The 20757-nt window shown below is 49.4% G+C and overlaps 2 protein-coding genes across 3 annotated transcripts in view; one reads left to right on the top strand and one right to left on the bottom strand.

The window, feature by feature from the left end:
• Positions 1-20757, top strand: part of SYN2 (synapsin II) — a 177666-nt gene that overhangs the window by 129742 nt on the left and 27167 nt on the right. The window contains exons 2-6 of the mRNA XM_082639403.1: positions 1507-1564; positions 2836-2927; positions 5136-5292; positions 10489-10578; positions 20438-20500. Of these exons, the coding sequence (XP_082495529.1) occupies positions 1507-1564; positions 2836-2927; positions 5136-5292; positions 10489-10578; positions 20438-20500 (460 nt within the window). The remainder of the gene's footprint in view (positions 1-1506; positions 1565-2835; positions 2928-5135; positions 5293-10488; positions 10579-20437; positions 20501-20757) is intronic.
• TIMP4 (TIMP metallopeptidase inhibitor 4) lies at positions 7796-18457 on the bottom strand. 2 transcript variants are annotated; one of them, XM_082639415.1, is made up of 5 exons: positions 18160-18457; positions 16851-16948; positions 16324-16438; positions 13620-13744; positions 7796-12962 (listed from the first exon to the last, which is right to left on the bottom strand). In XM_082639415.1, exons 1-5 carry the CDS (start codon positions 18296-18298, stop codon positions 12765-12767), a joined length of 675 nt encoding a protein of 224 aa, XP_082495541.1. In that variant the 5' UTR covers positions 18299-18457; the 3' UTR covers positions 7796-12764. The 2 variants fall into 2 exon arrangements, with proteins under 2 accessions (XP_082495541.1, XP_082495542.1); XM_082639416.1 differs by having other exon boundaries at positions 12403-12943; positions 18160-18360.

The raw sequence follows: 20757 nt of genomic DNA, 5'->3' as shown, positions 1-20757 counted from the left end.
TGGACTTAAGTGTTCCAGCTCCAGGATGGCTGAATGCCTCTGAGGAGCAATTTGAGGGTAGCCAGGGACTTGGATAGGACAAATGACAACTTCCTAGAACAGACTGTTCCAGAACCAGATCGGAAAGGAAATAGCCTGGCCTCGTCCTGGGTAGTGCACAGGAACCGGTGTAGGAAGTATTTGTAGTAGAACTAGTGTTCACAACATCAAGTCCCTTTTGCACAGAAGAAGGAAAAGGGGAAAAGACACATGCAATGCAGCATACATGACAAGTCAGTTTTTGTAATGGTGGGAATGAGGATGGCGAGAATGGATAAGCAGAGGGAGACAGTGCTGTGCAGCGCCAACGACTCTGGACTCAGACTTGGGTGTGAATATTGGTTCTGTCACTAACTTGTCATATGACCTTGAATGTGCCATTTTTATCCCCTGAGTCTTGGTTTCCTCATCTCAAAAATGAATGCTTTCTCCCTATCTCATAACTTGTTATGAGGACTAAATGAGATGTTCTTGAAAGCAACTAGCACATAATTCCTAGAACATGATGCCCAATAAATGTTAGTTTATCCCTTTGTTTTGTAGAGGGACTTTTAGAAAACCGCCAGTGAAACATACTAATTTGAAATTTCAAGCACTGGGGAAGCAAGCCCAACCTAGGCAGCATGTGGAAAGGCCCTTTTTACAGGTGGAGAACCAGCCTATAAAGGCAGGTAAGAAACTCTTATGAGAGGAAGGGGAGGTGAAGAGCAAAGTAGCAATGGCTATAAATATAAGCATAAAGAGTCCTCTTACCGGCAGCTGTAATGTGAGGTTCCTCCAGCTCCGTGACAAAACAGGGAAGATAGTAAGTACAGTGTATCCAGGCTTGACTCATTCTCTTGACTGCTCAGAAACACAGGATAGGTTTTGTGTTCAATTATAGTAGCTTTCCTCAGCCTCTCCCCCTGCCCCCTGCTTTTTTTCTGGTATAATTAACTCTCCTTCATTCATTGATTGTCCTTTAATCCTTGTTTTGTTGGATATATTTGCTTTTTAAATTATTGTCTCAAATCCTTTTTGGAAGTATGGGTATGAAGAGGTAAAATAGTAACAGTTTCCTTAGAAACTAAAATTCCAAGGGTGGAAACCAACTAGAAAATCAGAGTGAAAGGCAGGATGGGGGAAGATAAGGAGACTATAGGGATGTATAAAATTGACCTAGTCTTTACCAGGAGTAACATTAGGGAAATTGTTACTTCTATACTCCTTTTGTAGCGGATAGACTAAGGATGTTATCCTAAACTCACAATGCCTGAGAGTGAAAGGCCTCTTGGTTTATTTTATACAGGGGAGGCCGTGGTTTGCCTGAGGCTGTCTCATGGTGATCCAAAAGCAGACTGACCCAGGTCTCTTGACTCTCATTCTGGGATTCTGTCTGCCGTGGTCCTCGTCTTTGGGAGAGTGAATTTCTGACTACAAACACCTGTACAGAACTAATTTGTGTGGGTTTTTTTCCCTTTTTTCCAGGGCCAAGTGCTTTCGGGGCAAAAAAGTCCTTGGAGATTATGATATCAAAGTGGAACAGGTAACCAGCCTGGAGCCCAGGGTTGCATCTGCATCATTGTTGGCCCCTCTTGACATTCCAGAATGAACCATTTAGTTCTGCCAAGTGGAGATCAGTGTCCATCACTAGCTTCTAGGCTCTCCATCTCCTCCCCCAACCCTTTCCAGGACTTTTCTCTCTATGAGACATGGTCCTGAAGGCTGCATCTTTCAACTTCACTGACTTCTCTTCATGGCTCTGGTGTCTGTAGAGAGGCAAGCAGCATGCCTCTTGGGGCCCTCTGGGTGCAGGGTTCTCAGGCTGAGGAACACTTTAGAGGAATGTCTTCCTCGGACATGGCCATACCTACATATTGCTGGTGGCATGGTCTTGCTGGGTAGGCACACGTCTGCCATTCAGGTGTGCGGCCTCCAGTGGTGCCTCCTCTGCGCACCTGAGGCTACACTTCAAAGAGAACTTAGAAAAGAGCACCTCCTGGTCTTAATGCAGTGAAGTCCTGAAGGGCTCATTTTTTATCTTCCTGTACCCTTTGCTTCATGATAAATAGAGATTAGGTCCATTCGAGTGGATTGGGGGATGTCCAGTTTAAACAATGCATGTATTTTCTATGTAATGATAGAAGTTACTCATCATTCCTTACATGGTGTGCTGTGATTTACAGAGTACTTTTCCTATCCATTGTTGCATTCAGTTCTTAAAATAACTTATTAGATAGGCAAGGTTGGTAAAAAAATTATTCCCGTTTTATAGATGGGAGAAACTGTCCACCCAGAGAGAACAAGTAACTTGCCTGAACATCTTATGCAGCTAGTTGGCCCGGAGCAGAACTAAAAACGCAGTTGCCTAAACTAAAACTTCATGTATTTATGTTGAAATTGATAAAGGGCATGTTTGCCCCAGTTTGCATTCCCGCTCTGTAGAGAGGCAGCACAGAGGATTCTGGGTGGGGAGTCAGAAGGCCTGAGTTTTGCTCCTGTCTCTGCCAACAATAAGTTTTGTTTGTCCAGAAAAGTCACTTAGCTGCTCCTTTGGTAAATAAGGATAATTATCTCTGCCCCTGCTGCCTTGTAGAGTAGCTGTGAGAGTCAGATGAGATCATTTGGGAAAAGGCTTTGCAGACGGTAAATAAACATTTGGTGGAAGGGATGCTGTTGCTGCTATGCGGAGGGCCTTGCAGAATCAGGACTGTGGGCTTCCTCCCCTACTGTTATTTTCATTTATTCATTTTTTATCATAGTAAAAGACACATAGCATGAAATCTACGCTCTTAATCTCCTCCTGTTATTTTCCAGGCAGAATTTTCAGAGCTCAACCTGGTGGCCCATGCAGATGGGACCTATGCTGTGGATATGCAGGTGCTCCGGAATGGCACAAAGGTTGTCCGGTAAGGTCCTTTCTGTCCTCTGGGTCACTGTCACTGTCACCACAGTTACCATCTCTGGCTTGCAGTGGGACAGCATTGCTACGTATAGTGTGCAGAAGTTGATGATGTGTGCTGTGCGGCAGTGGTAGAGGAAGGCAGAGGAAGCCAGCTCCGGCCTTTAGGGAGGTCGTAGTCCACTGGTAGAGAAAGCTCCATGGGCTCAGAGCTCTCTGAGCGGTAACTGGATTCCTGTGAGAGGTGTTCCAAGACTCCGGCCCTACCTCAGCCAGTGCAGCTCTGGGCTTTTATCTCTGAATATATTTCCCCTGGAAAACAGGCTTCCATTGCTTTTTTTAAAAAGTTTGGAAACCTCTGCTCTGGTTCAGCCTCCTTTTTTACATTGATTTGCTTAGATTCCCTCAGTAAGTTGGTAGCAGAGCCCTGTGTTCTATGTGAATTCTCTTAACTCCCAGCCCTGTGTTCTTTCTATGTTCCAAATTCCTGGGAACTCATAAGTCTGATAGGAAAGCCTGGGGTGGGAAGGGACATTGTGGGTGGAAGAAAATTTGCAATTACAAAGCACTTACATGCCAGGTGGGGTGCTGGGTGACTTACAGACATCATCAATTGTAACACAACAGTTCTGCGCGGGAAGTGATGAGGATTCCAGATGAGGGAGAAAGGTTCCCACAGTGTTCTTCTTCCCTGGGGCTCAGCGTGGCTTCAGGTTTTCAGACATCAGGGTATTGCTCCAGGAAGAGTGTTCACTTCACCCTTTTCCCTACCTCAATCTACGCTACCCTGACACTGAGGTTGCCAGCGTCCAACAGGACCTGGGTCTGTGACAGGGAAGGCAGAACTCAGGTGTCTGGAGCCTCAAGTCAGGAAATGTGAGCTCATCCATCCTGGAGACTGAGGAGGACAGAAAAAGAGACGTCTGTCCACATGGGAGTGAGCTCAGGAAGCTCCTTCTAGAGAGAATGGTGGGCTCCTCCAATGGTAAATGGAATGAATCACAGGGATGCATGACACAAGCGGGTGGTGACAGGAAGGCCCATGTTAGGGTGCTGGGAGGGATCTGGCACAAATAAGGCAGGCCCTTCCAGTTGCAGTGTGGGGACTCAGGAGCTGACCGCAAGCCTAGAGCTCAGTGTGTGTGACTGGGATATAAGGTTTGGTCTCAGGCAGACAGCCGGAGCCAGTTTCCCAGAACTAGGGCACACGGAGGTCAGAGCACATGCCGCCTGACTTGATGCTGGCTCCCCTGAGCGACTGAGGAGGGGTCCTTCCACCCCCACTTTAAAAGACTGATCTCTGAGCCCAGGTGGGGCTGGAGCTGTAGGTGGGGATTGGTTGGGTGCCTGGGAAGAGAACCAGGTAGGTCATTACACATGTGTGAAATGGCCAAGGCCTAGAGCCTTGAGGGCAGATGCTGCCACAGAACTGACTCTCCAGGAAGGTGGAGTTCCTGTGGAATCAGGGCATGAAGATGGGGGCCCTGGTCCTGTGGAGCAGCTGGGGCTGGGAGCTCTGCTGGCTAGAGGTGAAATGCAAGGAGCCTTCCCATGCACGGGAACACTCTGTACTCTCAGTGCTTCCTGTAGCCAGTTGCTCAACCTCAGTTCTGCAAAAAATATTTGCACCCCTCCCTAGCATCCGCTTTGGAAGAATAACATGGGGACGTCTGGTATCTGTTCTCAGCCAGCCTGGACCCTTGCTCACCCGGGGACCTGATGAGGGCACTGCCTATTTTAAGGAGCAGCTTTAAAGCGTCAGAGCAGGATGCTGAGATCAGAGATCTAGACAGCAGGGCAGTGAAGTCAGCCAGGTGTGTTGTCTTCAGAGTCTGCCCCTCCTTGGGGTACCAACTCTGGAGCACAGGAACTTCAGCTCTTGTCGTGCCCCATAGGGACAGGGAAAATTCTTGTTGACATAAGGTGTGAGGGTCTAAAGTGTTTCTTCCCTCCTGAGGGCTTTTGCACCTTAGAAAAAGACAGTGCTTAACCCAGAGGAATAAGAGAATTTCAGAAATCTGTTCAAATCTCCTTTGAGAAGTGCCAAACATAATACCTCATTTCCTAGTCCATAAAAGAATAGCAATGATAAAATGAAGGGCTTGGCTCGGGTAACCCCTAAGACTCCTTCCCTGTCTTGGTCTTTGGAGATGGGAGACAAGCGGATGTATGACCTGAGGTTCTGGTTGATGGCAGACTTCTACGTTCTTACCAGGTCCTTCCGACCAGACTTCGTGCTCATCCGGCAGCATGCGTTTGGCATGGCAGAGAATGAGGACTTCCGCCACCTGATCATTGGCATGCAGTATGCAGGCCTCCCCAGCATCAACTCCCTGGAATCCATTTACAACTTCTGTGACAAGCCGTGGGTGGTGAGTGAGTTACCCTTCCGCCAGGTAAAAGGGTAGGACCCTGGTCCTCTTATCTCCCAGTCCCTAGGAGGACCACTGGTGATTCAGGTGCAGTAGGTGCCAGCTGAGAAGATGTGGGAGGAGCTTCAGCTGGGACACAGGGTAGGGTAGGCTCTCACAGTAGGACTTTGTCATCACGGGCTGGGCCGCCTTTGCTGCAGCGTGGACCTTTGGCCTCACAGCGAAGTCACACCAAAGATTCTGTGAAGATGCCCTTACAGGTCTGTAGGCTCTGCCCTTAGCCATAGGATACAACAATAAAAATACCAGTTTCTTGTCTGTGAAAGATCTAACCATTGGAAAGGCCTGAGGCCAGTGGGGACCAAGGGGATGGTCCATCTCAGAGGGATGTTCATGTCAGAGTCCTACCAAGTGTTTCAACAACCTTAAAATGAGATTCATCCACACATATATCAGTCAGACACTTCTATGTGCTGGAAGTGCCCTTAGAGATCATCAGCTCTCACCCCTTCACGTAGAGATGTGAAAATTAAAGAAGGAAGGTAAAGAGTATAAAACCACTTACTATGTGATGCCATCATCTGAGATTTTCCTACATTAACTTCATTTAATCCTCACAATAACCTTACAAGGAAGTTATTATCATTATTATCACTTATTACAGAGAAATGAGACCCAGAAAGGATTAAGTAACTTACCAAAGTTTCAGGGCAAGGATTTCTCTAGATGACAGTCTCTCTCGCATAAATTGGGTTATCATGTGAGGAAGAAGCTGGTCCGGCGTTCTCCTCCTTGGCTAGTCTGGAAGTCTTGGAGGCAGTAGAAACGTTTGAGCAGAGAGAAGAGTGACGCTAGGAGGGAAAGTGGCCTGTGATGGTCCTGGGCTTCTCTGGCCTCCCCTCTGATAGCTGGGGGATCCAGTTCCTATAACTTTGCTGCTCCAGGCTGGTCCTCTTGGAAGGAAACACCTGCCTGTAATCACATCCTCCTCTTCTTGTTTTTCAAAAATCATTTCAGGTCTCACATACTGGCTTGCCAAGGGTCATGGCACTGGTGGCTGATTGTGAAGTTCCCAGACCCCAAGCTCCCAGACTCAAGGAGCTGGCAGGGGTGTTTTTTAACTAAATGGATCCATCACCTCTACTTACACACCTGAACTCAGTTTTCCTGTTCCATTGGAAGCCAGGGAGACCTGACAGTGTGAGAGAAAGACCAATGAGCAAGGAGTAGAAAGACCTGGGAGCTGCTGTAGTTGCCACTTGTTCAGCCTTTCCCTCTGTCTGGCCTGAGGATCTGGAGTCCTCAAGTTGTGCAGAAACAGGCTACAGGAATTGTGTGATTTGAATGAGTTGCTAATCACAGAAGAGCACATATGAGGCCTTCACCAGGTTTCTCCTTAGTCACATGACCTTTCCTACTGCACTCATGTCCTAGCCCTTTCCGCCCTCACCCCTGCAATACCTGTTAGAATTTGGCTCCCTCATAGCCACACAGGGCGATTCTGCTATTATCAGCTTTTTTCTGGGTGCCCTCACTAATCAGCCTTCTGACTAAACCTCTCTGTGCTCTGGTTTCTTTGTCTGTAAACTAGGAATAATCATAGTACCTTCCACCAGCTTGCCAGCCTGGTGTTACGGTCCCCTGGTACTGGGGATCTGAAAGAAACTAATTCCCTGCTTTATGTTCCAAAACTGTGCCAGAGGCCAGGGAGGGGCAGATCAGAAAGCCTGTGCCTGGGGCTTTGCCCCTCCTGGGATTTGGGATCTGGTGAGGGTTCACATTCTCACCCGTTCACAATCCAGCACATTGCCGTTGGCATCGCATGAGAACAGCGGGGCTCCCTGGCAAGACACCAAGTTCTCCCTTCGTTTTCACTAAGCAGCTGCCACACTGATGGCATTTTATATATCGTTCTCTGTCTGTTAACGGGAATGAACAGATTTGGTGACTGTGAGGGGAGGGTCCCTCTGAGATGGTGACTTTGGTGCGTATTTTCTAAATTTCTTTATTGTGGCTGCTCTTGGTGTGAGGAGAGGCCTCAGCTGGACTGGGAAAGGCTCTACCTTGTCTCTATCACAGTGTCTCTGAGCATATCCACTATCTCATACATTGGTCAGGGCAGGCACACTGGGATTTTGGAAGCAGAAGTAGACCTACCAATGAAAGTAGCATTCCAGAGAGTGCAAGAATGCCACCATCCCATATTGCTGCAGATTTATCTGAAAATCCTGTCACTCTGGGTGTTTTGGTTTTTTTTTTTTTTTTTTTTTTTTTTGCGGTATGCGGGCCTCTCACCGCTGTGGCCTCCCCCGCTGCGGAGCACAGGCTCCGGACGCGCAGGCCCAGCGGCCACGGCTCACGGGCCCAGCCGCTCCGCGGCACATGGGATCCTCCCAGACCGGGGCACGAACCCGTATCCCCTGCATCGGCAGGCGGACTCCCAACCACTGCACCACCAGGGAGGCCCACTCTGGGTGTTTTTTAGAGACAGATTGCACATGAGTTGAATTAAAGCATTTTATTTCCAGGAGGGATAAGGATAACATATTAAATTCAGACTGATCTTGAAATCCCATTTTATCCAAGAAGTCTTTCCTGATACACGGGATAAGTGGTTATATTGAACGGTTATCTTGCTATTCATTGCCAATACCACCCCCCAGCTCCCAAATCCATTCTTTTGTCTAGGCATGGTGGAAATAACCCTTATCAGATATTCCTTTTGCTTAATTGGTGACTGTGTGCTTGTGACTGAATCTAAGTTTCCAAGGAGGCAGGGGTTAGATGCCAAGCCCAGTACTTTGAGCAGAGGGGACTGCAGGAGGTGGAGGAGGGTAGCATGAGCTCCAAGAGGCCCAGCTAGTGCCTGGGAACTGGCTGCCATTTTATTTATTTATTTTTTTTTTTTGCGGTACGCGGGCCTCTCACTGCTGTGGCCTCTCCCATTGCGGAGCACAGGCTCTGGACACGCAGGCTCAGCAGCCATGGCTCACAGGCCCAGCCACTCCGTGGCATGTGGGATCTTCCCGGACCGGGGCACGAACCCGTGTCCCCTGCATCGGCAGGCGGACTCTCAACCACTGCACCACCAGGGAAGCCCTGGCTGCCATTTTAGTCTTGGCTGTGCCGGGACTCTGAGAACCTGCCGTGGGCCTTCTTGGCATCGGTGTGGTGTCTGTTTAACAATCCCACATGCTGGGAAGATAGGGCCCCACATGCCTTGGTGCCACGCCAGGGCGAGGGCTGCAGCAGGACAGAGGTTGTGAGGCAAGGCTGGTGTCGGCTCTCCGGGGAGGCTGGAGAGCCTTGGGAGCTCAGGCAGGTATCCAGACACAGAGCAGGAGTCCAGCCAGGCTGAGCTGGGCAGGCAGGACTTAAAGGTCAGATGAGGTGGTGGAGAGAATCAGAGAAGGCAGGAAAGGTCTGAGGGGTGGTCTTGACAGTCAGAGAAGGTTGAAGAACCAGAGAATGGCAAGGACAGCAGGGTACAATGGAGAATGCACTGGGCAGGAGGAGACCTGGGCACTGTCCCAGTGCAGCCCCAAGTCCAGGCATGATGTGAGAGCCTGCGCTTTCCTTTGCTTCTGTAGCCTCAGTCTCCTCATTTGTAAAATGAGATGTCTGGCCTAGAGACTCTCTCAAGTCTCTTCCAATAATAAAATCTTTGGGCCTTGAGAGTCCATCAATCGTACTTGCAGCCCTGGAGGAGGCCTTAGAGATCTAGAGTCACCAACTGCGTGTCACTAGGGAAGTGACCCAGAAATTCCAATGTTTTTCAGCATTTCAAGAATAACAGATTCTATCTCTACTCACAAAAGGACCACAGCAGATGATCACTTAAACAACAGTTTGATCATGGAGTTTGGGAGGAAATGTAATAAAAAGATGTTCTTTTGTGGTAAAAAGTTTGAGGAACTGATCAAATTCAGTTCTCTCTTTTTATATATGAAGAAAAGGAGGCCTGGAGAGGAGAAATCATTTGCCTAAGGACACCTAGCAAGTTCAAGCAGAACAAGAAGAATCAGAAGACTGTAGTTTTCTAACCACCCAGTTCTGGCTTTTATCGTCTCCCCGAACTGACTCATGCGCTAACATCCCTGATCAAAAACGGGACCTGAGCTTTTGAAAAATGTTCTAGCTTTCCTTTCTCTAATAAATAGAAGGTAGATTTGATCTGGCAACTTTTCCTACTAGCAGTTCCAGATATCAGTGGCTTAGAGCGTGAACCCAGTAGCACTAGAGAGAAGAAGCTGGATTACCCCTGCTGCCAGCACACTGGGGTGGATGTGGGGAGCTTGTGTGTGAGTGGGCGGAACTGGAAAGCTTCCTGTGGGAAGAGCGTGATCTCTTTAGAGCCTGAAAGGCTGCTATGAGTAGGGAGAGTTATGGGTTAGGAATAAAGGAGCCTGGCTATGAATCTGGCTCAACTGCTGTGTGACCTTGGGCAAGTGACCTCTCTGGGCCTCAGTTTCTTCACTTATAAAGTGTGGGGGGCAGGGGGCACCAAGGGGTGCTACATGTTTGCCAAAGGCAAACCCTGACACTTAAGTCTGTGTACTTCATCTCTTCCCCATGGAGCTGTTCTGGCTTCTCATAGGTGAAGGTCCAGTGATATCAGTTCGTAGATGAGTAGTAAGTCCTAGAAGACTGGGTCTGTCTTTCCTGCATTCCATGACTCCATTCTCCCTACAGGAAAAAGCTACCATTCCTTTGCTTGGCATTTGAACTTCCATGACTGGGCCCCATGTTACCTATCCAGCTTCATCACTTGCCATCTCTAGAGACGAAGGTGTTTAGAGTTAGAGACCCAAATTTCAACCCCAGCTTTACAAGCTCTTTGCAGCTCCATGATTTTAGGCAAGTTTCCTACCCTCCCTGAGCTTCATATGTAAAATGAAGATGATAAAGAACCTAGTTCATCAATTTGATATGAGGATTAAATGAAATATCATTAAAATTGAGTAGGCATTGAATGAATGTTAGCTCACTCTCTCCCTTCCCCAACTAAAGCATACGTTCCTGGAGAATAGGAATGGGACACCTCTTTTATGTCCTCAGAGCGCTTTGCACAAAGCCCTCAGTGAGCAAATACTCAATAAATCATTGTTTGATTGACAAACAAATATTTGTTGGATTGACACTTTGTCTGTTCCAGAGCTGTTTAGGTAAACCGAAACCTTTGCTTCTCTTCTGCAGTTTGCCCAGCTGGTGGCCGTCTACAAGACACTGGGAGGAGAAAAGTTCCCACTCATTGAGCAGACATACTACCCCAACCACAAAGAAATGGTAGGTGACTGAGTGCGGGCTTCAGTCTCTCTGCTGTTCACACTCTGAGCTTAGCCACGTGGTGATTATGGGGCTCTGAAGAGGGCCTCAGCCTCCCAACCCCAGAGACTGTTGAGCTTGAACTGCAGACCTGCTTTGTGAAGCCAGGGTGGCTGGGTTTTAGCTGACAGCCCCTTGTCTCCAAAACCTGGAGACAGCATAGGAAAGAGCAGAAACAAGGGCATTTTATCGAGCAACAAATCCATGAAGCAACAATCAGAAGATCCAGCTGCTTCGGGTCCAAGCCCAGCCCCACAAGTCAGGGACGGTTGCATTCCCTCACTGCATGTCAGTTTCCTAGTGCGAAAGGCAAGTGAGCATAATTATTCCTGGCCAGGACATTTAATATGGTACTTGGATAATTTAAGTGAGATTCTTTAAGTAATAGTCTGTGAAGAGTGTGAAGTGCTCTTCAGAAGGAAGGTGTTCTTCCTGTTGTTATTCATCAGGCCCTTCCATTCCCTTGGCTTCCTCAAAATTTCGATAAGACTAGGGTTGCACTGTGCCTTCTCTGAGGCCATCCTAGGATGGCAGAAGGAGCAGAAAAATGGGACGGATGGTTGGTACAGAGGCTATTACTAATGTTTTTCCCTCGTGGTGACCTGGGGTTTGACCCCCTTCTTCTTCTCTGGCCCCATGTACTCTGCCTCAGGCCTGCTTGGTCAGTTGGTCGTCGTCCTTAACCCACCAATGGAGACTCTCTCTGCCATAGCTTTCCAAGTCTGGTACTCTGGGACAGAGACCTCCAGAAGGAATCTCCATTTGCACCATTTCTGTGAATGAGAAGCCTGCTCCTGGCATTTTGTGCGTGGCCCAGCTTATCAGCAAGCCACGCACGGAAGATGAATAACAACCCTGGGCCTCGAAAGGAACTGCCTCCTTCATTTTTGTCAGAGCTTCCCCAGGAGAGGCCCTGGAACCTTAAGCCCTTGTGTTTAATAGATCCTTCAGACCCTCATCAGGGCTTTCCCTTTTAGGACAAGTCAGGAAGCCCTGTAGAGGCTGAGGAACCCTAGGGGTCTGTGCTTGGCAATTTCAGGGAGTCCAAGAGGGGACTGAGCTGAAGACTGAAGGGACTCTCAAAGCTGGCTTTTTCCTGCTGTAGCATCTAGCAGGCTGACCACTGGAAAAAAACTGCAACACGTGCAAAGTGTATTCCTCATCTACCATCCTTTTGCCCCAAGGGCCCTTGTGTTACTTTTCACCCGTCCTCTATCCTGATATTTGCCTTCAAGAGAGGACCCCTAAGATCTCTCTGAGGTGTCAAAAGCTAAGTGGGAATTTCAACTATATAAGAGAAAGGCTTTTTTTAGCTTAAAAAAAAGTTTTGAAGTAGGAATGAAAACATTAGTAATCTAGTAGAGAAGGACTTTCTAAAAGAGAGGAGAAGCCTTTTGGACATCAGTTGAGGGCATTAAGTAGAGTTAACCTAGAGAGACAATACCCAAGTCTGTTCTTATCTTGCTAATTGGGCCAGGCCCTCTGCCAGGAATGGTATAGAGGGGATTACAGCACATGGAGGGAGGTTAGGCCATTGTAGGCTTCACATTGGATGATTCCGTGTCCCCCAAGTCACTCCCCCAAACAGATGAAAGTGTATCAGAGGATCAGAATGAGTTGAGACAGGAGGATTAGAGGATACACAGCCAAAGGATGTTGTTCTTTTCATTTCTCCAAATCAGCCTGTTTATGATACTGTCCACCCACCTTCTGGTCTTGTACATCACAAGGCCGCCACACCATCTCATATGTATAATAGTCACTGTCTCTCCCCTGTCAGATCAGTTAAGACAAAAAGAAAGCACATTTATCTGGGGAGAAAAAGGAATAGTCCTAGCTTTGGAAAAGAAACTAAGCCAGAATCAATAACAAATACCAGCTCAGCTAAAAGGGTTTGGGAGGCAGGGATGAAGGGCTGAGGACAGGAGAGAAAAGTCATGCTACTTTCCCTAGCCCTTGACAGGTTCTGGACTGGGGTCTTGGACACAAGCTGTAATATGCCCCATCCCTGCCCTAATGCTGGCCAGACCATCCACTTGTTACTTCCCATTGTCTGGCAGCGATGAGGCAGGTGGTGACAGCCAGAGCTCTGAGGGAAGGAAAATGACTTGTTTTTCAGGATTCTTGAAGGTATGTGGTGGTCCCTCCTAGGGCTGGATGATATCAACAAACTCCTTCCTGAGGGGCAGGCGTCCCTGGTACCAGCTGCAGGTGCCATCCACATGCTTCATGCAGACATAGTGCCGGGCCTGGTACCCATAGAGCTTCTGTTCCAATAGCCAGTCTGTCCAGAGGCACTCGTTGGGAGCCGAGATGGTACAGGGCACCGTATAGCAGGTGGTGATCTAGAGCCATAGCCACACAACATCAAAGTGAGTAGGGTGTCCTTTTTCCATTATTGCCTTTCAGACTCCTACATGTTCTCCTACAGCCTAACTCAAACGCCCCCTCCCTTATGAAGCCTTTCCTAGTCTCCAAATTTCTCCCTTAGTTCTCCTTCCCCCTGTGCTCTGCATATATAGTATTGCCTCCCTAATGGCATCTCTGGAGTCAGAAAGACCTGAAGGTCCTTACTCTACCACTGACCTTAAGCAAGTCACTTCACTTCCCACAGCATTAATTTCTTCGCCTTAAGATGGAAATCTTAAGTCTTCAAAAATTTGTTTTAAAGACTAAATTAACTATTTTAAATAAATTAACCATTACAGGTCCTGGCAAAAAGAGTAGACTCTCTTTAAATGGTAGTGTGTTATCCCAGTCTGCCTAATATGATGGCTGCCTTCCCAGCTAAAATGTAAGTGCTCTGAGATCAGGGACTATGGGCCATCTCACTTTCCCATCCCCAGCTTCATACGATGCCTGGTCCATCGCAGATCTCAAGTATAGTACAGCAGGTGAATAGATCATGCATGCATGAAGGAAGGAATACATGAAAGGTGAGGCTGCATGGCTCAAGACCCTTCCCCCACCCCCAAAAGACCTTGGAAATGGACATTCCTTACTTGGCAGCCACAGTTCAGATGGTAGTGGTGATTCAGACTTTCTCTCTGCAAAAAGGACAGGTTCTCCCAGGGCTCGATGTAGTTGCACAGATGGATGAAGACTTTCCCATCACTGAGGATCTGACCTTCAAGGGGAGGTGGAGGAGAGCCCAGCATGAGGAATCTGCTCCTGGAGCTCCAGGAGCCCGGATTCTTGAAGGAGCCCCAGATCACAGCCTCTTCAATATCTTTTGGTGGCAGTGGTGGCATGGGGCTCAATGAAGGAACCAGAAATACCTCTATTGTCTTTATATCAAAGCTGTTACCAGATGATGTTTGTATGAGGGAGAATTGTGGGGTGAAGGCCTTTGCGCTAGCATGGTGTAGACAGAGGGGTGTGGGCTTTAAGTCAGAATCTTGGTGGAACCCCCTTCTTTTCTATCATTTACTAGTGTGTGACCTTAAGAAAGTCACGTAACTTCTCAGCTGAAAGATGAGAATAATGAGGTTATTGGCAGGATTAAATGAGAGAATGTCTGTGAAATTCCCAGCACAGTTGTGGGCCCACAGAAGATGTTCAACAGATAGTAGGTCTTTCTTCCTTTTCAACCCTTTCCAACCCTTCCCAATATCTACACAGGCCAGTCTCCTGCCCCAGTGATACCTATCTTGGTTAAGTCTTTCCCCTTCCCTTTCTTTACTTATCGAACTCTTTCCTATCTCCAAAGACCCTTTTTAGTACTATCTCGTCCACAAAGCCATCCCTGACCATGCTAGCCCACGCCCACACCTCTCTTAGAACTTTAGTTGCTCAGTCATTTACTGCCTGAGCAACTACTATGACCTGGTACCAGGAATACAGAAATAAATATGACAGGATCTCTGCCCCCAAGGAGCTTAAAAACTAGTAAGGAAGACAGATAAGTAGGCAAAAATGACACTGTTGTGTGATTATATACAAGATGCAGTATAAGAACAAAGGAAAGAAAAATTATCTCTGTCTGTGGAAGGGCTGGGGGCAAGAAGGTGTCTAAGAGCAGATGATGCTTGCGTTGGGCCTTGAAGGGATGCGTAGGAGTTCACCTGCCAGACAAGTGGGGAAGAACTTCTGGATGTTGGGACAGAGGGGTGTAGCCCAGCAGTATACCTACTGCAACCTCAAGTAGTTTCATTCAGCTCTAGGGGAAGCGAGGGGCTGGGAACGGTCACTGACAAGTGGCAGGAGGCAAGGCTGGAGAGGTCAGCAGGGTCTGGTCACAGAGTGCATTCAGTATTAGGCAGAAGAGCTTGTGCCTTCTGCAGGCGCCACTGATGACTTTTCAGTACGCCTGTGCTTCGTCACCTAACCCCACCTTCGTTTAGACTTGACCTCTGTGAGGGCAGCCAGCACGTTTCCTGCTTCCCCTGATGCACCACCGTACCTAGGAGAGGGCTAGGCAGGTGCTCAGGAAGGAGGTGGCCTCGTTGGCTAGTCCTGGGACCTGGAGGGCTCAGGAGCATGCCCTGCCTCTGCCTCTCCCATCCAGAGGCGCCCCGATCAGCACATGCTCAGAGCTGGGGGCCCCTACCAGTGTGGCCTCCAATGCCTATGACTTCTCAGAAGTTTGAACTGTGAGCTCTTTGAGGACTGCGACTTGTTACTGAGTCTCCACTCTCCTGCCCCAGGCCAGGCAGTGAGTGGGTGGTCATTCATTGCTAAGGGGATGGACAGATAGTGGAATTTCTCCTCCTGTCCTCCCCAGCTGCTATGTTTTTCTTTTCCTGGCCTTGTTTCTAAATATTTTTCATCTTTTAGGGCCGATTCAGATCCCTCTTACACAATGAAGCTTCCCTAACTGTTTACAACCACACAAATACCTTTCCCTGAACTGCAAAATAATTCAGTATTGCATTCATTCACTTATGGATTATACTCTTGTGAGGTTCTTTAACTGTTCTATCCCAGCCAGTTCAGTATGAGGGATCTGCCTGGGCCCAAGGTTGTGGAGACAGAATCACGTTAGAGTCAAGCCTCCTATTAGGGCGTGTGCTTTACTGCACCCTCAGAATAGGGCCTCGGATGTGAGTCAGCCACGAGCCAAGAGTGTGACCTGGCCCGGCTGTCTAAAGTGAATACAGTTGTAGGCTACAGTGACTGTTACATGTGTATTGCAGGGGGAGTTTGCAAAATGCACGATCCTCCTTTACTCTGTGTAACTAAGACCTCCCCTGCAGTGTGGTGTCCAGTTCAGGGTCCTGTGCTGGGGAGGGACAAGGACAGGCTATATCCCATTGAAGGTGGCCAGTGCAGGAAGGGGTCTGGGAACCACAGCCAGTAGACCTGCAGCTACAGGGCATGTACCTATCGTCCTCAGCCCTCTGAAGGGTCACTGTAGAATAGAGGGCAGAGCTGAACCCATAAGGGAGAGTTTCAGAATGGCAGAAGCTGGCTCAAGATACCAAAAATCTTATGCCAATTAAAGCTGTTTGGAAATGGATCCAGTTACCCTAGGCTGGGAGAGCAACCTGTGAACTAGCAAGCCAGTGGCAGTGAGGACTCCTGCTCTGAAAGGGACGTTACCAAGGCTCCTCCCGACCTAGGCTGCCTCTTTGTAGCACAGCTCTGTTTTATGCCCAAGAAAATGCCACCTGGCTCAGCTCACTACCCAGGGTCAGCCCGGGCTCCTCCTTGACTGCCTTCCTTAGGGCAGAGACACTTAGGGCCGCTTGCTGATCTTTAACTTACCAGTCAGGAGATACTGCTTCTGGCTGTTAGCTTCTAGTTTCACCCCACAGAGGGAAGAATCAAAAGGTGTATAGATATACTGAATATTGTTGACTTTCTCAAACCCTTTGAACATCTGAAAGCATTTACAAAAGAGCAGTACTGGGTCAGTGAATGTAGTTTATATCTTAACAGGAAAAACTTTTTCTTAATCTAAAAAAATTAAGCGAAAGTCTAGTTCAGGATTTGTTGCACACGGATGGCCCAACTGGGTCTTTCCTCTCTAAAACAATCTAAACCTCGGTTGATTCCAGTGAGAAAGGAGGTGCCTCTAGCAGCCCTATGCACAAGCTCTGAGGGCCTGTCCTGCACTGTGCCTTGGCTCCAGTGGGCCTGTTGCCTACATGTCATCCCCTGCACTTGAGCATCTGTACCCCAACACCGCTGAGCCAGGCCGCCTCACCTATCAGCCCCACCGCTCCCAGATCACAGACCCCACTCCTCCTAACAGCCCAAGGGGGTAGTTGCCCTGGCCTGTCCCCATGTACCTTTATCTGTTTGATTTCATACCGGATCATTTTTTGAGTGTCAGCAGGGTTTGCACTGGCAGGAACTACCTTCTCACTGGAGATTTTGGCCCGGATTGCTGCATAGGAAGAGAAAAGAGGGAACTTTCAGCAACACGTGGGAGCAGTCCATCCGGGATCTGGATGACGTGGCGCCCCTGGAGAATTGCGCAGGGGAATTCTGGGTTTAGGTCTTGGTGGGTTATGGGGAGAATGCTGCATGTGGGGTTATGGGGAGAATGCTGCATGTGAGGGAAACTCCTCTGCACTTGCTGGAAGTTCCAAAACCCTCGGGCCTGTTGGGTCCTGCACTTTAGCAGCTGGTTTGGGGAGTCTGGTTCTCCACAGCCAGGGTGCAGTAGGGTGGAGGTGCAGCAGGTAGAGGAGGAAGCAGGAGCCCCCTGAGGGCAGTTGGTGTGCGGCCATCCACTGCTGTAGCCCAAGGCCTCAGAGAGAGACTGGCCGAGCTTGGTAAATGTTTATGAATTGATAAATGTCCTGACCCTGCACAGAGGTAGTTCATCTCTTGCCACTTGGGTATTAATCAAAACCTGTTTATGAGTTCCTCCTCTGTGCCTGGCCTAACGCTAGATACTAGACCCACAAACATGATTAAGACAGGGTCCGCACCCTGCAGAACTCTGGTGTGGTGGAGAACACCCTTAGAGAGACCAACAGCACAGCATGGTAGGAGCACAGAGGTGCTGTGGTAGCACCAAGGAGTCAGGAAGCCTTCAGAGAAGAGGAGACACCTGAGTAAGATCTTGAAGGATGAACAGGACTTTGCCAGGAATTTAAGGGTTTCAAGGAAGGGCATTCCAGGCAGAGGGAGAGAAAGGGCAAAAGGTGTGTGTTGAAGTGAGGGCGTGGTGACAACCTCAGTTACAGGCTTGGACACCCAAGGATGTTTATAATGAAAGCGCAACCCCCTGGCCCCCGGCTTTCCCTTCCCCCATCCAGTAGATCAGAATAATCACGGGAGAGTTCCGGAGACTTGTTGTTCAGTGACAACACCCCCCCGCCCCACCCCCGTAACTGCAGTAGGCAGGGGAGAGGGGGTCGCTGCGGAGGCCCTTTATGCAGTCTGTTCCCTCGCAAGTCTGCGGGTCGCGCCGCTTGCAAGGTGGCTGTGGCGCCGGCCTGCCCGACCCACGGGGCCCCAGCAGGAGGCAACTGGTGCGGGATTGGAGCTCCTCCCCTTCCCTCCAGACTCCAGGTCTGCCGCTGGGCCCTGCCTCGACCCCACACAGCCACCCCCTGCCGTGGGCCTCGAGGGCTCCCCCGGACTCACCTAGCGCCGAGTGGCAGACGTGCTGCTGGGGGTGCGCGGGGGCGCAGCTGCACGCCTCGCCCAGCCCCGGCGGCCGAAGCAGCGCCAGCAACCGCAGCAGCAGCGCCCAGCTCGGCGCGGTCCGGGGGCTCCGCGGCATGTCACGGCAGCGCCCTGACTCAGCCTCTGGGGACTGTCGGACCAAGCAGCCCCTCCAGGGCTTCTCCAGAACTCGTCGCGCCCCTCGCCCCTGGCTTTATGAGGTGGACCTAGGGCCAGTCCCGCCCCGATGGGCTCCTCCCTCCTTTGGCTGTAGGCCACCCGCGGCTGCGGGACCAGCGGCCCTCCTGGCCGGCGGGCTCAGTGGCAGGCTCAGCAAGATGAAGAGGGAAGCCAGGAGAGTCTCTAGCCTCTATTTCCTTGCCTGAGCCTTCTGGAAGTAGAGGGAGGGGTGGGAAAGGGGATGGTGTAAGGACCGAAAGACAGGGCAACAAAGACAAATGCACCGGGACACAGAGACCAAGCGACTGTGATTCAGGCAGAAAGGACAAGAGTGTAGAGAGGCACAAACAGAAAGAGACAGGCGGAGTCAGAGAAAGGCAGACGGAATTACAACAGGCAAAAGAGACAGTGACAGAGAAGGACGGATCTCTTGCTGAGCTGCACGCTGGGAATGAGACAAGCTACTCAGGGCTTCTTTCAGCTGCAGGAAGTGTTTTCAATGCCCTATTTACGAGGCTCCAAAGCAACAGCAAACAGTAATGGAATAGGACAGAGAAAGTTGGGGTGTGTGTGTGTCTTGGCTCTGTCGGCTGGGGGGTGGGGAGAGATGTCCGAGAAAGCAGCCACTGCTTTAGAAACCCTTTCCCGTGCCCAGAGCTCAGACTCTGCAGATGTCTGAGGACAGTGCTCTTGCTGGGGGCTCAAAGCACAGGGTAGCCCATCACTTAGGGCAAACCTGGGTTCTCAAAGCTCTCTCCAGACCCTAGGCCACCCTGGTTCCTATCTCAGGCCCCTACTCAGCTGAGAGACTACATCTTGTTATAGAGGGTGGGGCAGCTTAGAAAACAAAGAAGCAAGGCACTTGGGGCCACGGACTGGAGGCCTGTCCACTGTTTGACAGAGGGCATAGTGCTCCGAGCCTCCAAACAGAAAGAAACCCATGGGATTACTGTCATAGGGTGTTTCCACACAGTGTTCCACCAGGAGGTAGCAGGCTGGGTACTGATTCCGTCACTAGGTAGCTTGGCAACCTCTGCCTCTCTGAGCCTCACTTCCTTCTCCGTAAATTAGGATTGAACTACATGATTTTACCCCAGTCTCAACTGGCCTCAGCCAGGAATACTGAAATCCTCAGGTCAGGTACTCCCAGTATCTGGTCCCATTCAGGATTCCCATGGAAATCTGACTTTTCTCAGAGTCAACATTATTTCCTTTGAAAGACATGTTTTCATCTTGCTGTGGTGGTGATGTTTGAAAAGGAAACTGAAAGAGAGCTGAGGCCTGACTGAGAAGGATGAGATTTGGTGTCCAGGTTGGTTCTTCATGCAACACCCGACCAAGATAGAGTCTGATGTGTTATTGCACGGGATCTCGAAAGCATCCAGTCCAGTCTCTTCACTTGGCACATGTGGAGGCTGAGGCCCAGGGAGGTAAAGGAACTTGCAGAGAGACTGGGATGCAAGTCTCCTGACGTCTAGTCCAGCACTTTTCCCCCTCCACCGTGTTATTTCTTCCATCGCCATTTTGTAACAGCTTGAAATCCTGCCTTTGGGGGGTAGTTCTTCTTCTTTTAAGTTTTCATAGTTCCTCTGTTAAAATACGGCTAGCTCAAGGTAATGTTTACTCTCTTAAGGATCTCTTTTGAGTGAAAAACGTGTTGAATTCTTATGTCAGCTCTCTTCCAAACCCCAAGCTGGGCAGAAATGGGCCTCCGCATACTAAGTAAGCTGTGTTTGGTGGTGAGTTTGGGGTGTTGGTGAGCAAGGAAGAGAGTGTGAAAGAGGGGAGAAAAGCCAGGTTCAGTACAGGAAAGCTGGACACATGAAGGATGAAGCGATAAGTTTTAAAGATGTAGAGAGTACCAAGTCGGAGAGCAGGGTCCTTATGGTTCTGCTACTAATATGCTGTGACCTTAAGCAAGTCACTGTCACCCTATGGGCCTCAGTTTTTTAATTTGTGAGGCAAGTAGGTTGCACTAGTTCTTTAAAGAGCCCTTCCAAGGGTGTTCCCAGAAAAATATTTGTAAGATTCCACACGTACACTCTGACCAATTCATTCCTTTCTCCTCTGCTTTCAGCTGACTCTGCCCACGTTCCCTGTGGTGGTGAAGATCGGCCATGCTCACTCGGGCATGGGCAAGGTAAGGCTGGGGCTGCTATGCTCTGGGGTTGAGGCCAAGAAGGGCACTTTTCAGAGAGCCTGGTCGTGGACTGTTCTTCTGCCTCTGTTGCTGATGACTTCTTTTCAAGGAGAAGACCATTTGGCCCCTCTGAAGCCACGAGTGTTACGCAAACGGTCCTCTTGCAGCAAGCAGAGTGCAGGCCACCTGACTGGTCCCTGTGTTCTTTGCAACAAATGTGACTCCTGAGCCCTGGGAAGGGAAGCTCAAGAGTAGGG

Source organism: Mesoplodon mirus (genome assembly GCF_964341445.2).
Source record: "Mesoplodon mirus genome assembly, chromosome: 12".
In the NCBI taxonomy this organism is placed as follows: Eukaryota; Metazoa; Chordata; class Mammalia; order Artiodactyla; family Ziphiidae; genus Mesoplodon; species Mesoplodon mirus.
This window is presented reverse-complemented; position numbering and strand designations above follow the sequence as displayed.